This window comes from Semicossyphus pulcher, unplaced genomic scaffold (assembly GCF_022749685.1).
Source record: "Semicossyphus pulcher isolate SPU_LCO1_2020_fin unplaced genomic scaffold, fSemPul1.0.p SCAF_20, whole genome shotgun sequence".
NCBI classification, from domain to species: Eukaryota; Metazoa; Chordata; class Actinopteri; order Labriformes; family Labridae; genus Semicossyphus; species Semicossyphus pulcher.
Genome location: NW_027211694.1, coordinates 1,368,093 through 1,393,199, shown reverse-complemented (window position 1 = coordinate 1,393,199; position 25,107 = coordinate 1,368,093). Strand labels below are relative to the sequence as shown.

The window sequence follows — 25,107 nt, the reverse complement described above, 5'->3', positions numbered from 1 at the left end:
CAGTCTTGTAATTGAATTCTGAGGATGCAGGAGGTGAGTGAGCACGTTTTTCAAATGTAACCTGTATGGATGTCAGTTTATGGTCCTCAGAAGTATAGCGTTACCAATGTGTGTCTGTATGTGCACCAGTGAGATGATTCTGGTTTATGGCCTCCTCCCTCTCTCTCACACACACACACACACACGCACGCACACACTCAGGTGTGTTACCCACCTGCGTCAGGTGTGTGGATGTCTTACCTTTTCCTGTTCAAAGCTCAAAGTTCAGCTGGCAGACAGAGGCGATACGCAGACGCCACACGAAGAAGAATTTCCCCCTAAAAGGAATATTTCTCTCAATTAAAACCACAGAAGAAGATTTGACACATTTGGAGCACCTGTGTGAGCTCATACCTGACTCTGATTCAGAGATGGATTGTACCTGACGACGAGCAGTTCGGATAAACTCAGAGATCACTGCTGATTTACTGAGCGGCGGCCATCTTGGAGAGACAAGTCAGGTGTGTTTGGCCTTTGTTTGAAACAAGCTGCACAAACTAAACTTTATTTCATCCACCATGTTGTAGTTCAGGATTTCTTAGGAGGATTATTATGAAAACATCTGGGCGAGGTCAACAAAGTTATATTAAAAAGAATGAAAACAAAAATCATACTTGATTTTTGCTTTTTCAAAATATGAATATGTATTTTCTTTAACGTCAATATTTGGAAAAATTATCCAGGTGGTTTCATTTGAATTTTTTTTTTAAATTTGGAAATAAATTGAAAAAAAATTAAAATTGAAAAATGATGTGATCAAAATTTAGTTTTTTTTAATGTTTTTATTAATGTTGAGAAATTACAAAGTTGAAATGATTCAAATTCTTCTAGTGACACATCTTAACTCTCTGTGCATCCTGAGGGAGCCTTTATCACAACCCCATGAGCCTATTTGAATAGACAGTGTTGTTGATTCAGTTATGTAGCTAAAGAGTCACTAATACGAATGATAATCGTCTTGTTTGAATATTATTTAAAACTATGTGCCAATGTTTGATTTCAATTCTGCAGGAGGTTCTTGTTTAAGTCTGCACATTAGTTTGTTTGTTGTATTCGTGCAAATTGAATTAAACACATACAAGAACATCAGTTTTTCAACCCTGTTGTTGTTCACCCTGTGCAATATGATGCAATCAGAATTATAAATCTGTTATATGGACAGAAAATATCATATTTCATATTTTTCCCTCTGAGCAACATAACATTCTAAGACTCAGACGGAGTATCTCAGAAGTCATCTCAACTACTTGTATTTAACCACTGGTGAAATAAGAGAAATAAAAATAATAATTGTAAAGCGTAAAACTGTCTTTAAATGTGCAAATACTAATTCATCCATTCACTGTCGGTGCCTTTTCGTCGCCCTACAGCAGCTCCTCCTGATTCCTCCTCACTCCCAGGCTGCAGCGCCTCCTGCTGGGCAGCATGGACTCCGGAGCAGGTCGGCTGCCGCCCCAGGTGCTGGGAGAGAACGAGGCGCTGCAGCAGTTCTTCAGCGGTGAGCACTTACATGTCATCTTAGTACATCCTGTCATCTGTTTATGTTTGTGAGGATCCTGATCACATATGAAAAACTAAAAAATATCCAGTTGTGATCATAGAGAGTTTTGAGGGGTTGTTCAGAAGGTGAAGAGCTTCTATTGGTCTTTGAAGAAACTATTGTTGTTGTTTTTATTTTGGACAATCAAGGGAACCCAGACAAAGTTGAAAGGTCCCTTAAGGTAGCTCCAGAAACCCTCTGAGAGGAAGGTCCATGGGTCCATGAGTATGTTTTAACTGAAGTGCAAAGTATCCTCCTCCTTTAAACATCCCATGTAAAAGTGAGTTTAGTGGTCCTTGAAGAGGACATTTCCACATACTAGGAATTTAAATCAAGAGAATCTAGTTTAAAGATAGTTCCACTGGACCTTGAAGGGGACAGTCAATAGTTGCAGGAGTTGGTTCTAGTTGTTTCCAAGGTTTAAATGGAAGGATTTGGGGATTTTAGTGATCCTTAAAGAGGACTGTCAAGAAAGCCCTCGTAGAAGTTTGAAAGTCCTTCAAGGTAGTTCTAGTTGTCCCTAAGAAGGGAACTCTACTGGTGGTCTCAATGTTCCACAAAACCAGGATTTGATCTGCTGGTCTTAAAGAAGTGTTGAGAGGTTGTTAAGGAGATTCAAGTTGTCCTTACAGTTCTTGTGGACCGTCCAGGGGTCCATGAGTAGGTTCTTATTGCCCTTGAGAAGATTGTCCTTGAGATATCACTGTAGCTCAGAGTTTGTTGCAGTGCTCCTTTAAAAGGTTGAAGTGGTCTTTAAGAGGGTTTCAGGGCTTCTTGAATTGTCCTTGAGGAGGTCCATGGTGTTCCTGAGGTAGTTCTAGGGGGATTCCAAAGGAGGTTCAGGTTGGCCTTGTAGTGATTCTAATGGTCATTGAGTAGGTATTGAGGGTCATTGAGGAAGATCTAGTTGGTCTCTGATGGGTCTAGCGGTAGTTGCAGAGCAGGACCTTAGTGGTCCTCGTAGATGCCATTCCAGGGGTCTTTGAGGAAGTTCATAAGGTACTTAAGGTAGTTCTGGTGGTCATGGTGATGGAAGCTCCACAAGTTGTCCTTAGAGAGGTTCAAGGAATTTCGGTACAAGGATCCTGGGATCTTGCAGGTTTTCCTTAATTGGGTTCAAATGGTTCTTAAGGAGCTAAGAGTTTTTGTTGTTGTCTTTGAAGACATGTTGCTTGTGGTACTCCAGGAAAAAGTTTCAGAGGTTCTTTAGGGAGCTTTAGTTGGTCCTGAACAAGGTTTCAGGGATCCTTGAGGAAGTTGTTCCCTTGTCTGGAAAACATGGAATTAAAATAATAATTTAAATTCACCAAAACAGTGAATTAATTCCAATTGATTCTATGTGTTTGTGTATGCAGGTCAGGATGTGAGTGGTGTGTTGGACAGTTCTGTCGCCGTGGATACGAGCATCCTGGAGCAGTACCTCAGCAACGACATGGACCCCAACAGCTTGTAAGATTCCTCCTTCTCTGTGGTCGATTAGTCAATAAAGTTCACTAACTTTTTACACACACAACACCACAGAAACACAGCTCAGTCACTCTCCAGGAAATAAGTCCTTATTTAACTCCTCTAAGAAAAACAGAGGTAGAAGCCGTATTAGTAGTACTGATAACAAGCGAAACCTACTGCATCATCATCATTCCTGGACACACAAACTGTTATATAACTCACACCACACCAACAGCAATGACCTATTTGCTTATCAGCCCTGTGGAGGTAATAAATACAGGTGGAAAGTGAGCTATTGACAGAACCAGTTATTAATTGATATAGACTGCTCTTTATTAAGAAAACTGTGAGGACCATTTGGGTTACCAAATATAATGCTTATTATCAGTGTGTATGTTTCCTATATTCCCCTTTTCGCAGCATGCTACCTGACTCTCCTCCTGACTCAAGCTCAGAAGCCTGTTCACCTGCACAGATACCTGGTATTGTCAAAAGCTTCACACCTCGTGTTTATGTGCTAGAAGAGTTCTAACTAGATGATGTGACTCTCATTCTGCTGTACGTCTTTGATTTGCAGACATGCATCACGAGCAGCCCTATTGGTACAACCAGCAGATGCCCCGGGAAGTGTTTCAGCCAACACAACACCGTGCCCCCTCGTCGTCCTGTGGCTTTAGGGATCAAGGCTCTGCCCCAGCCCAACAAGAGCTGCTGACCCACAATCAGCTCCGTAGTTTGGGCTTGACTAACACTTACGTCAAGCCTGGGACCTCACCAGCCCCCCTACACCAGCATACAGGCCACTCACCAGAACTCACACACTACCCGAGAGCTGAGAGCTGCTCGCAGGTTTACACCCCTCCCACGCCTCCTTCCCCACCAGTGCCCCCCTTGAACTGCTATGCCACACCCTGCACTGGTCTAGTTTCAAATTTAGTCACGCCCCCTTCAGCTTGCTCAGGTCTTCTTGGCTCCACCTCCACGTTACTCAACTGGTAAGCCGCTCTTACAATAAACAATACACAGGAAATTGTGAACTTGTATATGCCTGGCTTATAAATGTATGTCATGAGAAAGAACTTAGAGTTGAAAGTGGGAAGCTTTAACAGCAAAGACCCAACAGTTTAGCAACAGCCGCTGCTCCTTATGATTTAAAGGAGCCAGCTGAGGTTGTTCGGACATCAACAACGATGTCTCCTGGGCACCACTCTTTTGAGGTTCTCTGGACACGTCCAACTGTGAAAGAGTAGACCTAGGAAACACTGGTAGGATAACATCTCATCTGGCCTTGGAAGGCCTCTTGATTCCCCACGAGGAGCTGAAAAAAGTTGATGGGGAGAGGGAGATCTTGACAAAATTGCTAAGCCTCCTGTCAAGGAAACTCTGGCCCATAACTGTTCTTAAGAGTGCCATAGATATGGAACAGTCGTGAAACTAAGATGAGCCTTGTGCCACACCACCAGACTGGCAGTAGAGGATGAAGCATTCCCAGAAGCAATAGAGAACGTTCTATGGTTGTGGTAAGATTGGAACCAGAGTAGAACAGTATCAGAGATGCCCATCAACACCTGCTTGGGTCCAGCAGTACCAAAATGAAGTTGTCACCACTACAGAGACAATGATGACTCAGTTAGTCGCTGATTTGTTGTTTGGCCTGAGCTTTGACCCTGTTGTTCTGATTCTGCTTCAGCTCCTCAGACAGTAAAAAGAGGAGGAGATCTTTTTCTGATGAACCATCAGCAGGGATCGAGGCTTCCTGCTGTGAAGGTGACGGGACACAAGGTGGTAGTGTTGGAAGTTGCTCAGGTGGTGGTAGTCCCAGTTTGGGAACCAACCAGCTGCTGACTTGGGATCAGTACAGGCCAGAACACTGGAGCACTGTATACAACGGCAGCTACCAGACAGTGTGAGTACAGAAGTGTTCGGCCAGTAGGTTTTGAGATAACTCGTTCTCGACTTACGTGTTGGTCAGACCAACTGATATCACCATTCTCACACCAAGCACCTGCACCTGCACAAAGTCCAGTCGATTATATTAACACAGAAATGGCTTTTCTTCCAGGTCTCCTCCTGCCTACCACGTTGACACAGATAAAGGCTTTATCTACTCTGCAGCAGACGAGACCTTCATCTGCCAAAAGAAGAATCACTTTCAGGTCACAGTTCACATTGGTGTGGCCGCAGAACCACAGTATGTTAGAACGCCAAGTGGGCCACAACAAGTAGACCACTTCCAGATAAAAGTGTTCGGGATCAAGGTGTGTACAAGACTCACAAGACAAACTTAATAAACTTTAAATCGGCTTGTTGACTAACAAATGGTTGTGCAATAACTGCATACAAATCGGTTGGATCTATTTTCTCGAGCACATTAAGTCACTTTGGCTGCCAGAGAATCTGAAAAAACTACTGATTATTGTTGAAAACACAAACAACATTCAGTGTTTCCTATGTGTCTACCTGTACTATCTCACACCTCACAGTTGGAATCTCCAAGCCACCAGGTGACCATTGAGCAGTCTCAGCCGGATCGCAGCAAGAAGCCCTTCCACCCTGTCAGGTAGATAACAGACAAAGCTGTCCTACCTACTGCGGAAAGTTGCACTAGCTATTTATAAACTTAAACATACCGTGGTTGAACGTTTGAGAAGTTCAAGACAAGTCATGGATCTGTAGCGATTTATCCCAGCCAGCAGATTCATGTTGGGCCAAAATAGGAAACCCAACTGGGACTCACGGAGGCTCAACATGAAGGTCCTATAAAGGGCTCCATATAGGATCCTTTGGGTGCAATGTAGTCCAGTTAGTTCAAGTCCAGTACCCGTGATCCGTGTCTGAAAGGTAAACCAATTTCTAGCCAAAGAATATTCTTTAGGTGTTCCCCATATAAGCCCCAACACCAAACCACAGCATACCCAGCTCAGGCCATGTAGTGAGTTCCAACTCAACTATGCATAGAGGCTTGTTCCACTCTAAAACATAGTATGGTACTTCTTGGCTCATACCATCATCGCAGTCAGTGTGATACAAAGTCATACATTCTAATAAATTGTAAAAGCAAGTGAAACATTGTATAAATATTTAAAACAAAATTAATTATGATCCTCCAGGGTCAGTCTGCCCGGGGGCAAAATCACCAAAGTAACGCTCGGCCGACTGCACTTCAGCGAGACTACGGCCAACAACATGAGGAAGAAAGGCAAACCCAACCCTGACCAGAGGTATGTGAGGGACTGTATGCATGCATAAATTAATTAATGACTAACGCAGCTTCATGTTAATTGTATGTTTTTGTGTAGATATTTTCAGATGGTGGTTGGTCTGTACGCTGCAGTGGGTGGTGAGGAGACGTTCCTCCTCACAGCTCTGGTGTCCGAGAGAATCATCGTCAGGGTAAGAGCGCTGACTTTAAACTGATGAACTTCGATGAACCACTGGCAGAGACACACAAATCTCTGTCGACTCCTTCAATCTCACATGTAGCAGCATCTCTCCTCTGCAGGCTTCTAACCCCGGTCAGTTTGAGATGGACGGGGACGCCCTGTGGCAGCGCGGGATGCTGCAGGACGCTGTCGTGTGTCAAGGTCGAGTTGGTATCAACACCGACTCCCCTGATGAGGCGTTAGTCGTCTGCGGGAATGCCAAGGTGATGGGCGCCGTCATGCAGCCGTCCGACCGCCGTGTGAAGCAAAACATACAGGAGGTAAGACATTTCACATGCCATTTAAATTCTAAGTACATGAAATAAAGACACAGAAAAAATGAAACAACTGGCTTATTTAGCTGCAGGGGCTAAGAGAAGTATTGCAACACCACCCACCAAAGGTCATGTACCTAATGAGTGAGGGGGTCATTAATATGTATCAAGGTCATATTATCTGACTGTAAATGAATACCAAGTAAGTGAAATCAGTTTGTAATGCACATTTCACATTTAAGAATTTTAGCCTCGACGTGTAAGATTAAATCATTTGGTACTTTGATGCCCCCTAGTGGTGGTAGAAAATACTCTAGATTTTATTTTCTGATACTGGACTTTATGATAATTCAGTTCCTAAAAAGTTGCCCACCTGTGTGTTTTTCAGGTCGACTCTGAGCAGCAGCTGAAGAGAATCACTCAAATGAGAATCGTTGAGTTCGATTATAAACCAGAGTTTGCCTCCACCATGGGAATAGACCACACCCACCAGACAGGTAACTGACTACGTCCATCAAATAGGGAACAACATTTACTGTATAAAAAGATGGCCGACATGACAGCTCCCTAATAGTGAAGCCAAACCCTCTCTGTCGCCCCCTGCTGACTGGCTGCAGTATAGCTCATAAAGCCCGCCTCCTCCATGTTAACAGATGGGACATGAGTCAAACTATAAAATCAAAATACACGTAAAATACATTTTTCTCAAACATGGTTTCTGTCATTATAGTTAGTTCTTATCATGCTGAGTGTTAATTTTTCTGACAAGTTTACGTTTAACTAGTTATTTGATTTGAAAATGATGATTGACAGCTCTGTTGACAAATACAGCTCCTGCAGCCAATCAGTTCCGGATTAGCAGAGTAGAGGAGGATCGTCGAGAGGAGACGTAACAAAAACAAACACTACAGTGATCGAAGTTTCCATATCTGTGAACGTGAAGCTGTTCTGCTGTTAAACACGCCGATGTGCGGGATCTTTGCAGTGTGTGTTTGGGTTAGCGGAAGTGGCTACGGCGGCTCCACTGCGCAGCTCTGGCTCCAAATGACGTCACCATCGCAAGATGGCAGCGCCTATCATGGGGCTATTTTGGCATCAATTTCGTACAATGAGAGCAGATGGAGACGCGTTGTCCATCTATATATAAAGTCATTGATAACAAACTACATTATACAGTGTTTATGATATTAATATAAAGAACACATGATATTTCAGGTATCATAGCTCAGGAGGTGAAGGAGCTGCTGCCATCAGCAGTGAAAGAGGTCGGAGACGTCAGCTGCTCTGACGGAGAAAAGATTCACAACTTCCTCATGGTGGACAAGGTAATGTTCTTTTTGCTCCCTCCACATCTATTGATAAGTGTTTATGTTTACATTAGATTTGGCATCAACCAAATAGAAATTATTTTAAGTTTGTGATTACTCTAATTTTGTGTAGAATTTGCACTGATTCGCTCCTCTTCCTCTTCCTCCCCCTCCAGGAGCAGATCTTCATGGAGAACATTGGGGCGGTGCAGCAGCTGTCAAAGCTCACCGACAACCTGGAGACCCGAATCAATGAGCTGGAGGGCTGGAACCGCCGACTGGCAAAGCTGAAGAGCCTGACAGGCAGCCTGCGCTCAACAGGGTACCTTTTTATCCATTCACCTATTCATTCACTCACCACCTAAATACTCAAATGTCTCTGTGAATGTTGAGTCTTTCTATTCCTGGAGTAATAAATCAAACAGTAAATGTAAAATCTGTTGTGTAGCTGTGTATTTACCGTCCCCATGTACAGCACCTACCGTGCAAATCATTTAGTCAGGTAACGATGTAACGAGTCCATCTTAACCCAGGAATAAGTTGCTGTATATGATACATTGCAACAATAAAAAACTCTGTGTGAGAGTGCGATTCATTTTATTCTATAAAGTATACAACACCATGGAAAAGTACCGATGAAGTGTGTGTTGCATAATATCTATATCACCGTGTTATCAATGCATCAACGCAAATTGAAGTTCAAGGCCAGCTGTGTCTGAAGGCTGCCGCGTGTTTGTTTGTGAATGAAGAGCAGTCGCCTTCAAACACCACAATTCACAACAGCTAAAAGAAATAATGAAGTTGTTTCCGTGACTGGCCGGGTGCTCGGGCGAGGTTATGGTGGTAGTTGAAGGACACTTTACAAAAAACGCAACTGAACTGTGCTATAGGTCATAAAGTGAGAAGATGGAGTGTTTTTCTTAATATCTATCTATCTTTTATTTGTTAAAGCTGGAAATCTTTTGTTTTCACCGACAGGAAACCTCGTAAACACAGCAGTGTGTCGACAACACCAAGTCCTGAAACGTGTAAGACTGGGAAAGGTCAAAAGGGGGGCTGGAGTCAGAAGTACAGCCACTGTCTGCGGCATAAAGTCTTCCAGGCCAGCGTCTTCGCCCTGCTGGCCACCATGGCTTTCTGGTGAGACAGCTCTTACTGTCTTTTACAAAATAGAAATAATATATTGAATTGATAAAGGAAAGTATTTCTTTAAAACCACTATGTTTGTGTTTGTGTGCAGCATCATCTCCATCACCGCTCTGTACCTACTGAACTTGAAGGAGGACTTTGATGTCTTTCCTGGCATCAGGTAAAAGAGTGAACCTTCCCATCACCACAGAGCAACTAAAGACGGCTGAATACCCCACAGCAGAGTGCTAGTCACAACACTACAACCTTTAATATAGCAAAACCAGAGTAACACCTTGGCAAACACTGTCACAGCACCACCTAGTAACCCTACCATTCCTTTGCTAACATGTTAACGTATGTTTTCATTGCAACCACCTAGTTACACTCTACCAATTGTATTTCCTTTGTAAACACTAACGAAGCTCGTAAACCACCTAGCAAAGTGATGTTCTCTTTGTAACCACTGGTAGTATTTTGGCACGGTCTTACTCTGAGTATTCCCACCTGGATGTATCACTCTTAATACACACATGCAGTCATTACAAACACAGTTTTTTGGCCACAACCCTGGACGTTTCTATAAACCATTGGTCCATTTTGAAGGTTAAAAATCTGTAAGTTTGATCTTTGTCGTTGCTGAAAAAGTGTCTTTTTTAAATCTTTTTTTTTTAATCTTTTAGTAACGGAAGCGTCGTTCCACCACAGACAACAGCCTGGAGCAGCACAGGTAAAACGTATAACCCGAACCCCCCCGAACCTAACCCTGTAATTACATTAAAAATACAGAGAACTGCTGTTTTATTAATTATCATGTTTACAGACCATAGGTTATACATAAGATAAGATAATCCTGTATTGATCCCCATGGGGGAAATTCGGCCTGCTGGCCACAATATATATTTGAAGAATAATTATTCAGTTAAGTATTTACATGGATGATCTAAGGTCCAAAGTCAGAACAGCTGAGCAGGTTAAAATAGCCACTGAATAATAAATGGATTGATTCATTTATTCACAAACTGACTTCTGCTAAATTGTGTTGAACCCTTAATCTACTGAAATTACTGTTTTTATTCATATGATCCTAGACATGCTTTATGTGAGCAGTAATGCTAATTTAAAGAAGTGATTTTTATAACACTAACTCCTTCTTCTCTCTGCCAGTCCCCCAAACCAGTCCACCAGGGCCCTGGCCACCAGATGTGGACTTCTGTGACTTGCTGTATTGTGATCGTGTGTACTGCTGTCCGTCAGCAGGGGGCAGCACTGACTCCAACATTACCGCCACTGAATCAGCTGTTGAAGACAAGTTTAATATAAGCGGTAACAACAGCTCACTTTTAAATGCTTACTGATATTAATATTAACAGGAATACATTACGTACATTTATATTTCACGTATGGACACAGTCGGTTAATTGTTGGTGTTTTTGCTCCACAGCAACAAGAAGAGAAAAACTTTATCAGAAGCTGAAAAGTGCCAGAGACTGTGAGTGTTTAATTTTAATGGTGATGTATCTACAAGTGGTTTTATTAATGGATGTTTAACCTTAGAGCTGGAAGTAGACACCTAAAAACTTTGATAGAATACTTTTCTTATTCCCCACAATGGGTATGTGATATTTTGAGGCTTTACCTTTAACTCCATTATTTATTTCAATGTCAAAATGAATGGTGGGGCTTCATTCTTTTTTATAAACTTAAATGTTCAACATAGTCTAGGTTTGAACATCCCCCATGAGAGCAGAAGTGAAGCTGTGTTATATTGGAGTGTGGACGTAAACTGAGCTGCTAACAATAATGTATTAAAATGTACGGCTATCCCTCTATCATTGTCGTTCTCTTTTTAGGGACAAACACCACGATCCATTCTTTCATGATCAAAGAGAACCAGCAGGTGGTTGACAGCAAATATTGCCTGAGAGATGAATGTGGGTGAGTGAAAAAAGAAGACTAATTTACTACGATTACTATGTCATCAACGTGTTGAAGCTTTTTATTTATTACGCACAAAATGGCTCATGATTGATGATGATTATTAATATGAAAAAAGTGTCCTAATTTTTGAGATTTGAATGTGGAGCTCTTCAGAAACAGTAAAGTAAAGTACCTGTGTAAATGTTCAACAGAACTGATTTATGTCACCGTGTTTGTTTCAGGCCAGGTAGATACGTCTTCAGAGTTCCCATCAGCCAGTTTGTCCCAGTCAACATGAGAGTGACTCTGCTCATGAAGTGAGTACGAAATATTATCTGGAGACTTTTTCAGACCTGTGAATGTTTCTGTGTTTTACAGCTGTTTTCAAATCTCTTCTGTACGAAACCATTTGTGTTTTTTTGTTTTTATATATCAGCTAAGCTAACAAATATACAACAATACAGTATATACAAGTTTACAAACATCATTTATACTTTGAGACTGTTGTGAAGTTTGAGAAATGAAAACTTACCAAACAAAAGGTATAACATTTTAAAAACAGAGAACTGTGTGATGTTTTGCTGTATTGAATTGGCAGAGCCCAAAATTAATAACTTAGATAATGTTACATCGTCTGAGTGTCACTTTTATATGTATTTTTAGGCATTATGAAAATTGGGACACATGCACAATTACATCTTTTTATTACTTTGCATTGACTTTGTGTGTAATTGCATCACACAAACAACTTGCTTTTATGTTTGGTGTAAGGAGAAAATAACACCTTAGATATGACAGTAATATAATAATGTTTGTGTGTGTCTGATGTGTCTGCTTAGTTCTACAGAGCTGCTGGTGGTTCACCTGTGTAGCTTTGATGAGTCAGCCGTCTGCTCTGCTGTAATGGACATGAACACTGTCACTGGGAGCAGATACCCATCAAACACACAGGTGATGTAATGATTAGTTTACCAGCTGATTGATTGATTGGATTGTTCATTTTATCCTAAGCTCAGCTTTATTTCTTATGCCAATTACAAAATCCACATTGTATTTTTATTTATTTTTTTACAGTTGATTCAGATGTCATTTAAACTGTTTTGTTAATTCTTTCCTGTTTAGAATCAAATTAAATATATTTTTAGGAAAGGCAAATTTATTTTATTATTATTTAAATGTGTTTACATTATCTGCATATTTTTTAACAACAAGGCAACTGTGAAAAAAATAAGTGAAAAGATACACAAGATAATATAACACACATTAATTGGATTTAAAATGATTAAACAAAGTTGATTATTAGAATAAACAGTAAAACTGTATCACACAGCAAATAACAACACTTTTAATACTTTCAAGTAAATTATTGCTTTGTTGAAAGTTGTACTACAGTACAGCACTTAGGTGAATTAAAAGTTACTATGGACTGAGTTTTAAAACACACTTCATTGTGATTTATAATTAAAGAAAAAATGAGACTTTCTTACTTTGGCGATGGCCATTAAAAATGTTGTGTAAATGTGTGAGTAAAGCTGTGAAAACACAGAGGTAATAATAATAATAACAATAATAATAAAACATTTTATTTATGTAGTGCTTTCAGGCTGTACATGAAAGAAAGAACAGAGGCAACAATAGCAAAGAACATATTAAAGAACGTACATAATCAAAGTAGGTACATAGGTACAGTGGATAACTGTACATGTTGTGGGTTTTGGAAAACCAAACACACACATGCTTGAATGAACTCTTGTGTGTCAGTGTATCTGTTGGTTTTAGGGTCACTGAGGTTCCAGTCGACTTACTCGGTTATCATGACAGTTAATAATGCAGGAAGTGTTGGGAAAACACTGATGAATAATGGATGTCAGGCAGGGTTTTCCTCACATCATGACGACAACATGCTAATCACAGCCGTGCTCACGCTTATCCAGGATATGGATCCCAAACACACGATGACACACAATACAGGACACTTCAAAGATAGCGATGAAAGTAAAAGCGGTGTTTCCAAGCTGCAGAAATAGATCAAAAATTAAAGTTATGCATTCCAAATGCCAATCACGTACAAATATAGTATCAATGTATTTATTTTAGATTACTCAAAGAACCAAAGATAAAAGTACTCATCATGCACAATCTGATTTACTGTTATTGTTATCCATTAATGTTTTCATCACTTTAATGACACAGCTTGTTAAGGCGAGGTTCATTTCAACTTCTTTGTATAATATATATGCAACTCTTTTAATGATTTATGAGTAATTTAAGGAATTTCTCAAGTTATTTCAAAATATTACTTAGTTTTGTCTTCTTAAATTCTTCTACAAACTGACCTTTAACCCAGGGCTGATTCCTGTGCTTTGCTATCTTGTCTGTCTCTGCAGGGAGAACACGAGTGGCCTCTTCACGTGGCTCGACTTCATCACAGCACCTATCACTTTCGCTCTGCAGTAGCTGTAAGATTTTCTCTCTCTTGTCCCTTCTTTAAAAATACAAACAATAAACTTGTGAGATATTTTAAGATGAATATTATCGGTAGGAACCAGAGAGCCAAAGACAGAAAGAAAGAAAGTACTGACAGACGGAGTAACATCTAGTTGGTGTTTTCATGGCATTTGTTGACAACTTATTAAAATTAAACAATCTCATGTGTTTATAATTGGCTACTTGAAATCACTATCGGCTTGTGAGCTACATTTGGAAACCAATGCAGATTGTTCACACCATCTCTGAATAGAACTAAAGACGATTAACAGACTGTTTTTTGCAGTATTTGTATTATTATAAGTAAGTACTTGTACTTGTCTTCCTCAGGGTCAAGCAGAGTGCCATACTGACCGTCACTACGCTGGGGCACTCTTCACTGATTACCACTTCCACTTCTACAGACACTGTACAGATTTGTAGACACACATTTATTTAATATTTGCTTTTAGCCACACGAAGATAACAACAAGATCACTTCTGCTTTTATGTTTTTTTTTAAAGCCACACATGTGTTTTTATTGTGATATATTTCACTTCTGCTGCTAGATTGTTCTACATAATCACAGTGGAATTTGCTCATATCTGACACAAGCTCTTTGTATTTACTCTCATGTTTGTGTTGTTTATGTTAAGCTTTGTGAGGCAGTGAAAAAATGAGCTCATAATTCAGCTTCAGTTTATTTACTTCATTAAGATTAAAGCACTCAAATAAATGTCAGGGTTTGGTTGAACAGGTCTCGAGTCATATGATAGATGTATGCAACCTGTGACAAACCCAGGAAAGGTTGTGAAGACATGCCGTCCTTTACACATTAACTTAAGTTTGTTGTTATGAAAAAGTCAGGACATTTACTGGGTGTAAAGCACAAAACTCATAATGATGGACCAGCAAAAGGTCCCAGAAACTCTTAGAATGAAGCCTGGATTTGATCTCAGAGTTTTGGTGTTCATCGTCAACTGTTGCTGTTATTTGTTATTTAGTTTAAACAACAAAACTCTGAGAACATCGTGGTGACATGTTGTGCAAAACATTTATCTTACACTTAACGAAAAAGCAGTGATTTAATAGCAGAATAAAAAGTCAACAGGAAAGGTGTGTCTGACTGATACATAATGTGAGTTACTTATTTTAAGTCCTTTCTGATTTGAATTTCGTTTAAATTAATCTTTTCTATGTGCTGAACTGAATATGACTGAATACTGACTGCTCTGCTTTGTGTGAAATGAAAACTAATAAACAATGACGTGGACAAAGTTTTATAAAATGTTTGTTCAATGTGTTTGACCTTAAAGTCTTAACCCCAAAGTAAGCACAAACTTTTAGGTCTCTAGAAAGCACGAGAGTCGGCACAAAGCTGTGAGATATCAGGTTATTAATGACACTGTTATACTGTGGCGTTAAACCTGCAAATAATAAAATGCTGTAATTGTTTATGAACTAAACTTAAAGGGGACAGTGTTGGTTATCTTATATATGAACTGCCTCAGCTGTAGAAACACACAATGTACACACACACACCCACACACACACACACACACACACTGATGACTAATTCAGGTGGAGGAGGTGCAGCAGAAACACCAAACTAATTAGGTGTCTGAGACAAACGTCTCAGCTGCAGGGAAGAAGGTAAAGTTGCGCTCATACACAAAGAGATGGAGGTCCAGCACGCTGTGAGTATCTCCATGTTCAGATAATTTAACCGTTTTTATTGGCTGCTATGCAGAAACCTGTTTGACACCAAGAGTTTGAAATTAATTTAGTAGTACTTCAGCAGCCCTGGGATATGAAAAGAAAAGCAGTTGTAGTCCTGGTCAAATGTTGTCAGTTTTTGTTTTAATGGTTGTTTGACTGAAAATGTCTTTTTTTTTTTTAAAGCAACTTACAAGTTCTGTGATGAAGCTGTCGGGGCTTTTTCTTCTTTTGTTTCGGCTGTAAACATTATATATTATATTTAAACCTAAGCTGAGTATCACAGTACATGTGTAGCTGAAACTATTGATTAATAAATTAGTTGACATACTTATAATTAATTTCCAAATGTTTTGATAATGGTTGAGGTCATTCTGCATGTAGGAATGATGGAATCAGTAAAGCAATCCATAGTGAAAATAATCATTAGTTGCAGTCCGATATAAAATTGTCCCAAATGAGCTCCATCCTCAATATGGCAGAAGACCTACTTCAAAGTACCAAAAGTAAAAGTACTCTTTTGTAGTATGGGCCATTTCGGAATAAAATGTACTGTATTATTGAATTATATTTTGCATCAGTAAATGTCATCACTTTAATGTTGCAGCTGGTGCTAAAGGTGGATCTATTTGTAACTACTTCATATACTGACGAGAAGCCAACTCTATAAAACAACATAATTTTTTTTATTAAATAAATGACAAAATTAGTTTCTAAAAAAAATTTCATTTCTGTTATTTTTCTTAAAAGTAAAAAAAAAACAAAAAACATTTTCTATTTGTTGGGATCTTTATAGAAACCAGGTATAATGTTCCTAAGCTGATACAGGTAACTAATATCTACTCAGCTGTCCATGTTCCTGTATGTGTGTTCAGTGTGTGTGCAGTGTGTGTGTGTGTGTGTGTGTGTGTGTGGGTGTGTGTGTGGGTGTGTGTGTGTTCGTGTTCAGCGGTGTCATCTGTCAGGTCGGGGACTGACTGACTGACGGATGTCTCCTGTCACCAAGTAACTATCGACAGGGAACTTGTCTGTCTCTCGCTTCCTCCAGATTTCAGTCTGTCTTCTGAGAACATGTAATTAACTGATACTCTATCCTCTGTGTGTGTGTGTGTGTTTGTGTGTGTGGCTGTGTGTGTACTGCTTAGGGAGTTTACATGCTAAGAAAACCAACCTGTCTCCCAAAAATTACATTCATATGCAACCACTGTATTTTGTATTTACAGTTAATTGTTAATTTGCCCAACGTGATTTACGGCAACATTATGGGGACCACCCTGCCTTATGGGGACCCCCCCGCCTAATTCGGATGTAAAAGCCCCAGCAGATTTTTGGTTAAAATTACGGTAATGTTTGGAGACTGGGAGCTGAATTCAGTCAATAAAAGTCCCCACAAGGTTAACCGACCACTCTGGTGTGTTTCTGCGTCTACAGTTTGGGGAGTTTACTTGACCCTGTTCCCAACCTGACTTACTACAGCATTATGGGGACCACCCTGCCTTATGGGGACATAAAAAGCCCCAGAAGGAATTGGGGAAAAATGAAGGTCAGGATTAGAGACTGGAGGCTGAATTCAGTCAACAAAAGTCCCCAGAAGGTTAACTGACCGCTCTCATGTGTGTTTTTAGGGCAGGATGGGAGGTCGTCATCTGTCTCAGATTCGGGAAGAGTCGGACAGCAGAGAGCACAGGTAATAATACAGCAGTTTGTAATGAGTAACAATTCTTGTAATTCACTATGCCTTATTTGGCATTAACATATTCAGCCATTACTAAGCCATTAAATAGTAGTTATAACCTCCTTATTACTGCTTATTTATAGTGAGTAGGGAAGTTGTTGTATGACTTATGATCTTAATATTTGTAAATGGTGTAAGTTAACTTGGGGTCCATTTTTGCTGGAAACAAGGTTCTCATGACAGAAATGAAATAGCTAAAATACAACACATAGTTTTTACACACAAAAATCTGTAAAATAATCTTGTTATTGCCAAGTAGGTTTTCACCTATCAAAAACTATTGAACTTTTAATAAATATTTATGTAAAAATTCATAGAACCAATCAAATCAACAAGCAAGTCAAACCTTGGATGGAAACTTTACTGCGCTCTGCAGTGGAACTGGAAACTCAGTCTGGACCGACAATCCGATAACCGTGTGTTTGTGAGCGTGTGTGTCTTTGTGAGTGTGTGATACTCTCCACCGAAGCACGACCTTGGCAAAAGGATTCATTACTGTGATCAGACCCCACTGTAAACAAATCTGAATGGAAACTGGTTTACATCAAGAGTGTGTGTGTGTCGCAGCACAAAGATGCTGCTTGACAAGATTACAACATAATGAAGTGAAATATGATCTTGTCACTCTCTCTCTCTCTCTCTCTGTCTCTCTGTCAGTACCTGTTTCCTGCCTCCGATCATTCAGCAGCAGACAGGTGGTAGAGGTAGACCATGTGTGGATGATGAACAAAGACAGGAAGTGAGGTGTCTGTCTGATCCAGCGTCTCCGGTTCTGCACGAGCAGCAGGGGAAGCTGGAGGACAACAGGAGTCTGCTGGAGGAGGTAACATTTAACAATATTGACTGTTTTACAAAGACTGTACATAAGAAGTGGATGTAACCTACCTACCTGTAATGTTGTATTTAATTTCATTTGGATAAAGTTACCTAAACAGGTGAAATATGTACATGATTGAAAAATTGACAGCTTTGCACCCCCTAGTGGTAAAACTTGGTGTTGCACATGCTGTAATTTTATTGGAACCGCCGCTCTTTTATAAAACATGTTAGTCTGTGTTCTTTCTGACTTCCTGTCTGTGGCTCTCAACACTTATCTACATACACTCAGTCTGTGTGCATGTGTGTTTCAGCTGGGTCGTATCGAGGCAGAGCTCCGGGAGTCTCTGCGTCTGGATGTCGAGCGGCAACGAGAAGCTGAATTCCTCCGCCAACAGGAGAACAAACTGCAGAGGACAAATCTGTGTTACCTGAGCCTCAGCCAGCGAGTCGCCAAGTAAACAATACATCTCACACACATTCGACTATTGGTGCACTTCGACTGCTACTACGGCGAACTGCTAATCTGGTGTTTTCTGTTGTCTTCTGCAGGCCGTGGGTCAACAGCTACTTCAGGAAGTTCCCCATGCACATATACTGCCTTCCTGTCCAAGCTGCCAAACCCAGAGGCAGGAGGTGGGGCCTAAGAAAGAGGACATGAGGGGGGCGGGACTGTACATACAATAAATGAGAAATATGTTGAAAATGTTTTTTAACCTGTAAAATAAATCTAGTATCCTACACTGGCCCTTATTGTTTCCTTTTGTACTCCTTAAAGAATAAAAAACACATTTCTACAGGAGAGTTCAAACAAGAAACATTACATAACATTAATGTCCTCATGAGACTCCAGATGGAAGGGTCTATAATGTTGTTGGGTCAGTGAGTAATTGTTTCTGTAGTTAACTGAATTGGTGCCTCTGATAAAACATCTTGCTTTAGTCTGGACTCTTGAAGGCTGAAAAGTATTACAAATATAATAAAATAAACACGTAGTTTACATTAATTCCTACAGTGTTTTTTTTGTCCTTCTGTATATTTAAAATGTAACGGATTGTGGCAGCATCGTGTCGTCTATGTTCTACCCTGAACGCAGCATTACGTTTGTACGTAATTGCGTCACTCCCCTGCCCAGCCCTTCTTCTGTGTGCGTGCACGGCTTCAGCCCTGAATTACAGACATCATGGTGAGCTTTTTAATTTATTTCTTCGCTTCTAAACCTTTAGAAACAGTTAGAAGAAGTCGTTTCATCTCTGTGTGTAGCCAAGCTCACAGAGACTCTGTTAAAAATCAAACAGATCGTCTGTGTTGTTTGTAGCGTCCGTTTAGCTTTGTGTTAGCTGATGTTGCTAACCGGCCAGCAAGCACATGGGCATTATGAATGCGCTAACAGCTAAGCTAATCGTTTCAGGGCAGTTGCGTGATTCAGCATAAGGTCGAATAAAGCTGCTGGTTCTGCTAGGTCTAATGTTACGTTAGCTGTTATAATCATGTGTGCAGTTGTGAAGAGTCTGCTCATTCCTGTTCTTTTCAGACACCCCGTTAGCATGCTAGGTTAGCTTGTCAGTGCGGCTTTGTGGCTGTCATGACAGGAACAAATCGGCGATTATGAACATTTAGTAATTTTTGAAAAAGTGATTTATTATTAAGTGTGAGGAGAAAATGAGCAACGTGTGCTTGTAACCGACTTTAACTGTTCTCTTATTTGTCAGTAGTTTTAGCTATGTTAGATTTTTAACTAATATTTGGGTAAAAGCTTCTAGCGGTTTCTAGGATGAAAGGGGCAGGGCTCCGGTGCTGCTGCGTTCAGTGGTGCCCGGACTTATTAGTTCCGTAGTCTAAGACTGGGTTCCATTTTATACCTTTTTATTGTGCCTTTGTATTTTATTTTTTGAGGCAAAGTCTTTTTTTCCCCATAATAAAGTCCACAATACTTATTTCAATCATGGATTAAGATGTTTTTTCTTCAAGTACCATATTTAGTTAAAAGTAAAGTAGACATGTAAAAGGTTGTAACGTTATGAATAATTGCTAAGTTGATAAAAAGAAAATAAATACCTCCTCAATTTGAATGTTAGCTGATATCTAAACAGATTATTTACAGAACAGTTTTGGTGTGTATTTCTGTCAGTTTGTGTCTAAATATGGAGACACTGATTGATTGATGGTTGGATTGTTGCCGTCTCTCTGCAGGCGTCCTTATCGATGGCCCCGGTCAACATCTTCAAACATGGAGCTGATGAAGAGAAAGCTGAAACTGCACGACTGGTGGGTTTATTTATGAGTATATTTATTTAAGTCTTACCTCCTAGAGGAAATAAAACTCTGAAGTTTGTCTAACCCTCTGTGTGTGTGTTTTTTCTGCAGTCATCGTTTGTGGGAGCCATCGCCATCGGAGATCTGGTGAAGAGCACTCTGGGCCCAAAGGGGATGGTAAGTCAAGTTAATAATGTAGAGCTGATTTACTTGTTTATTTCAGCCATTAAAACTTGTTTTGATTTCTGGCGTATTCAAGTGACTAAAATCTACTAAACTTATGCTCAGAGGTTTTTCTTTGCAGCAGAAGAATTAAGTTTTTTATTTCATATCTGGTGGTTTTCTAACATTTAATTTAGTCTGTTTGGGTTTATTTTTCTTAACTCCGTCCTGAGTAAAAGCTTCTCCTTATCCTTCTCTTCAGGATAAGATCTTGATGGGCGGAGGGATGGGCGGAGGGAGGGGCGGTACAGTGACTGTGACCAACGACGGAGCGACCATCCTGAAAGCTATCGGAGTCGACAACCCTGCTGCCAAAGTTCTGGTTGGTGAGTAAAGCTGCTGAACGCTCGCTGCAGAAAAATAAACACTGTCCGGAAACGTAGTTCTTGTAGGGGCATCAAATTGTACGTACATAAAGATGTTTCTAAGATGGATGGCGGCAGGTTTCTGTCACTTCAAAGGGTTGAAGTTCAACTAAAAATACTCTTACAGATAATATTTATACAAGTAAAGTATATTCACTGTTTTATGCCGAACTGAAGAGTAATTCTTACTCGTGTTTGTGTTTGCAGACATGTCAAAGGTTCAGGATGATGAAGTTGGAGACGGAACAACCTCCGTCACCGTGCTCGCTGCAGAGCTGCTGAGGGTAAAACACTTACTTAAAAGTGAATCACACAAGTTTACTTCACCTACTGCTGGTTTTTAACCGTCACTGTTTGTGTTGCAGGAAGCGGAGCTTCTTATCGCCAAGAAGATTCACCCGCAGACCATCATTGCTGGCTGGAGGAAGGCAACTCAGGCTGCAAGAGACGCTCTGAGGGAGGCTGCTGTGGACCATAGGTGAGACAGATGATAAAACATTAAATTATTGTACTTTAAACATTTATCTCACTGAATTCCTGCTCATGAGGCTCATAAAGATAAATCTACAAATTAAACTTTAATTGAGTTGATTGAGAAAGGAATCCTTCACCAGCCCGACCTTGTTTTAATAACTCTTCTCCTCTGTCTCCCTCCTCCGTGTCTGACTCGTCCGTCTACATAGCAACGACTCTGCTCGTTTCCAAGAGGACCTCCTGAACATCGCCCGGACGACGCTCTCCTCCAAACTCCTGACTCACCACAAAGCTCACTTCGCCCAGCTGGCTGTGGACGCCGTCATGAGGCTGAAGGGCTCCGGGAACCTGGAGGCCATCCACATCATCAAGAAGCTCGGCGGAGGACTCACTGACTCCTACCTCGACGAGGGTGAGGAGGCGATGTGATGTCACAACCGCCAGGCCGATTGCCTCTGTCCTCCGATTGGCTGCTGAAGAGTCATATGTGTGTTTCTGCTTCTTGAAGGTTTCCTGTTGGACAAGAAGATCGGAGTGAACCAACCGAAGAGGATGGAGAACGTCAACATCCTGATCGCCAACACCGGCATGGACACGGACAAGATCAAGGTACAGAAAGACACACGCTTACTGCCCTGCATGGAACAGTAACCATCATGACCATCTCAGCTTCATGTCAGTGGGGACACAACTGAACATGTTTGTCTGGAAACTCAATAAGCAAAGCACAATAAACAAAACTCCTCTGCACGTAAAACAAATGATCCACAGCTTCTGTTTCCAAGTTTCTCCGTCCTACTGACCGTATATTTATCGTGTGTTTGTGTGTGTCAGATCTTTGGCTCCAGGGTTCGCGTCGACTCGACGGCGAAGGTTGCAGAGATCGAACTCGCAGAGAAAGAGAAGATGAAGGAGAAGGTCGAACGAATCCTGAAACATGGAATCAACTGCTTCATCAACAGGTAGGAACAAGTATTCAGTCATTTACTGAGGTAAAAGTATGAACAGAGGAGGGCGCTGCTGCTCTGCACGTATTTTACTTTTACTTTTCCTGTAAGATCACTGAGCTTCTCTCTCTCTTTGTTTCTTCACAGACAGTTGATCTATAATTACCCAGAGCAGCTGTTTGCTCAGGCTGGAGTCATGGCCATCGAACACGCTGACTTTGCCGGTGTGGAGCGCCTCGCTCTGGTCACTGGTACGTACAAATGCACGCGCACACACACGCACACACACAGGGACCGTTTTCAATAAATGCAGCGGCAGGATTTGTGGTTTTCTTCTTTGTAACGGTTACTTTTCTTTTGACGGATCTACTTTCTGTGCAGATCTTTCCTTTACACACTGCACAGTTCTTTTTGCTGCGATTCATGGCAGCTGTTCTGCCAAAAAAACTGCACAAAGAAGCTGCAGAAGACCGAAAAACTATTGTGAATATAAAGTTAAATATTTAAAACGTGCAATATATAATTTTTAGTCACGTAAAGAAGTCAATTTTTACACAAAACGATGAAAACAAAAGAGGCTCTAACGTGCAGTAAAGGTGATTAACTCAGAGAAGAGTTCCTCTTTAACAGTTTAATTGGTTCATTGAGTGACTTGTTAATTTATCACAATTAACAGGGAAGGAAATAAACAACAAAACAATCATGTTATGAATATCTAAAGAAGATATTGCCACATTGTTTGGCTCCTCAAATGTGAAAGTTTGCTGGTTTTGTAATTGATTATAGAAAATAATCAGCAGATTAATCAGTGATGAAAATAATTATCTGCAGTTTAATGTGGATTTTTTAACCAACTGAATGACTTGTTGTGTCTTTGTTCTCATGTGATCAGGAGGAGAGATCACCTCCACCTTCGAGCACCCCGAGCTGGTCAAACTGGGTCACTGCAAGCTGATCGAGGAGGTGATGATCGGAGAGGACACACTCATCCACTTCTCTGGAGTCGCCATGGGTACGACACACACACACACACACACACACATCATAGTAAAGCTAAACTACCTGTGACCCCTGACCCTCTCCCTCCTCCCCTCAGGTGAGGCGTGCACCGTCGTCCTGCGAGGAGCAACTCAGCAGATTCTGGACGAGGCGGAGCGCTCGCTGCACGACGCTCTGTGTGTGTTGGCTCAGACTGTGAAGGAGCCACGCACCGTCTATGGAGGAGGTAAACACACACACACACACACACACACACACACACACACACACTCACACTCACACTCACACTCACACACACTCTCTCTCTAAGGTAAAAGGATGTAAAAGGTTACCCCAGCTTGTTGTTCGTGTTTTCATAGAGGTTCAAAGACATCTCTGTCAGGGAAATGATCTCAGCTAGATTATCATGAGGCAGATTATTGTAGAGTCTGAAAACAAAACAAACACGTCAAAACACCTATATGACGCTTTATTATCTAATTCTTAAACTTATTAAAATGCACAAAGGTTTTCTAAAGTCAAAACAAATATATCTGTCCAAATAAGTGTGGACGTAGCCTCAACCAAAGGTGTAACTCTAACTAACCCGTCATACCTGCGCCCGCTCTTCTAACTCTCTGACTTCTCTCTCTCAGGCTGCTCTGAGATGCTGATGGCCAAGGTGGTGACCGATCTGGCCAATAGGACGCCAGGAAAGGAGGCGGTTGCCATGGAGTCGTTCGCCAAAGCCCTGAGGATGGTAAGGACCAGAACCGTCTGCTCCTCTAATAGAAGACAAAGTGGTTTATCGTATTTTATCGTGTTTTCCAAACCTGCATTTAGATTAATTTCTCTCTCAGGAATCACAAGATCCTTTTGACCTTAAAGCTTCAGATTTCAGGAGATTGTTTTGTATTGTTCTTCTGTAGAGAGGAAATAAACCTGTAGTCGCCAAGTGAACTTAAAAATCGTTGCTGTTTTCTCCTCCAGCTGCCGACCATCATTGCCGACAACGCCGGCTACGACAGCGCTGACCTTGTCGCTCAACTGAGAGCTGCACACCAGGAGAGCAAGACCACCTTCGGACTGAGTGAGTGAAGAACCGCACCAACTTTTTGCCTTGATGCCTTTTTGTTGTAACTCTTTAAAGTCGTATTGCCAGAAAAGAAGAGCTAAAAACAAATTGCCTTTATGTCTTCTCATGAAGTCTACAAATCAATCATTATAGACGAGGAAGTCGAGCATTAAAGACTCGATTTATGGCACAGAATTTAAATATTACATGTGAAAGCTGGTCTTGTACAAACATGGAGTGTGTGTTTTTCCCTGCAGACATGTCTGAAGGCACAGTGGGCAGCATGGCAGAGCTGGGCATCACAGAGTCGTTCCAGGTGAAGCGTCAGGTGCTGCTGAGCGCGTCCGAAGCTGCTGAGATGATCCTGAGAGTCGACAACATCATCAAAGCTGCACCCAGGTCGGTGTATCACACCTATCACACTTATTCTGGACATGTTTGAGCTTATTTAATTATGTTATTGTTTTTCATGTTCTGCACTGTGAATGATTCTGTCCTGTTACTTCACCTTTTTACTGTTTGTTGACCGTTGTTGTTGTTTGTTTTTATAGGAAGAGAGTTCCGGACCATCACCCCTGCTAGACGGGGAAGAAGAGACTGAAGATGATGATGAAATGGGGGAGGGGATCAGTTTTGTTATTTATCACCTCTGTGTAGCTCAAATTAAAGAAACGCTCCGCCACTGTTTTTTTCTCTGTCAAACTCTCTCTGTGGAAGCACTGCACATGCTAGCTGGCTAATGCTAGCTTAAAATCAGACACAGCTAACTTCAGTGGCTCTGCTAATGCAAGCAAAATGTTCGCCAGCACGGCGTGTGATGCTAACATTAGCAGAGTTGACAGCACTTGCTGGGAGCTGGTTGTGCTGACGTTAGCCGGTTTGTTACAACGTTATGTAGAACAGAAGTTTGGACGTTGTTTGTTTTGTTTACTGAAATAAAAGAACCAATCCTCATCATGAGATTTGTTTGTCTTTG

The 25,107-nt window shown here is 41.0% G+C and overlaps 2 protein-coding genes across 2 annotated transcripts; both read left to right on the top strand.

Moving 5' to 3' along the window:
• Nucleotides 1-1,464: 1,464 nt before the first annotated feature.
• On the top strand, nt 1,465-18,475 carry LOC138599801 (myelin regulatory factor-like protein). Its single transcript, XM_069671558.1, has 28 exons — nt 1,465-1,537; nt 2,935-3,028; nt 3,449-3,510; nt 3,606-4,023; nt 4,719-4,934; nt 5,091-5,286; nt 5,512-5,588; nt 6,139-6,249; nt 6,328-6,421; nt 6,531-6,731; nt 7,114-7,222; nt 7,941-8,050; nt 8,209-8,354; nt 9,011-9,172; nt 9,273-9,341; nt 9,844-9,890; nt 10,328-10,486; nt 10,605-10,652; nt 11,014-11,098; nt 11,323-11,397; nt 11,920-12,031; nt 13,468-13,539; nt 13,898-13,986; nt 16,695-16,806; nt 16,889-16,950; nt 17,656-17,821; nt 18,129-18,271; nt 18,367-18,475. Exons 1-28 carry the CDS (start codon nt 1,465-1,467, stop codon nt 18,473-18,475), a joined length of 3,417 nt encoding a protein of 1,138 aa, XP_069527659.1.
• Nucleotides 18,476-18,890: 415 nt separating this feature from the next.
• LOC138599365 (T-complex protein 1 subunit beta-like) lies at nt 18,891-25,085 on the top strand. Its single transcript, XM_069671005.1, is given in 17 exon segments — nt 18,891-18,986; nt 18,989-19,000; nt 20,008-20,082; nt 20,182-20,247; nt 20,495-20,618; nt 20,865-20,941; nt 21,023-21,135; nt 21,341-21,543; nt 21,640-21,740; nt 21,966-22,093; nt 22,226-22,329; nt 22,971-23,090; nt 23,175-23,303; nt 23,713-23,816; nt 24,047-24,146; nt 24,389-24,530; nt 24,683-25,085. Coding segments are annotated over 17 exon segments (1,725 nt in total). The 3' UTR covers nt 24,714-25,085.
• Nucleotides 25,086-25,107: the final 22 nt, after the last annotated feature.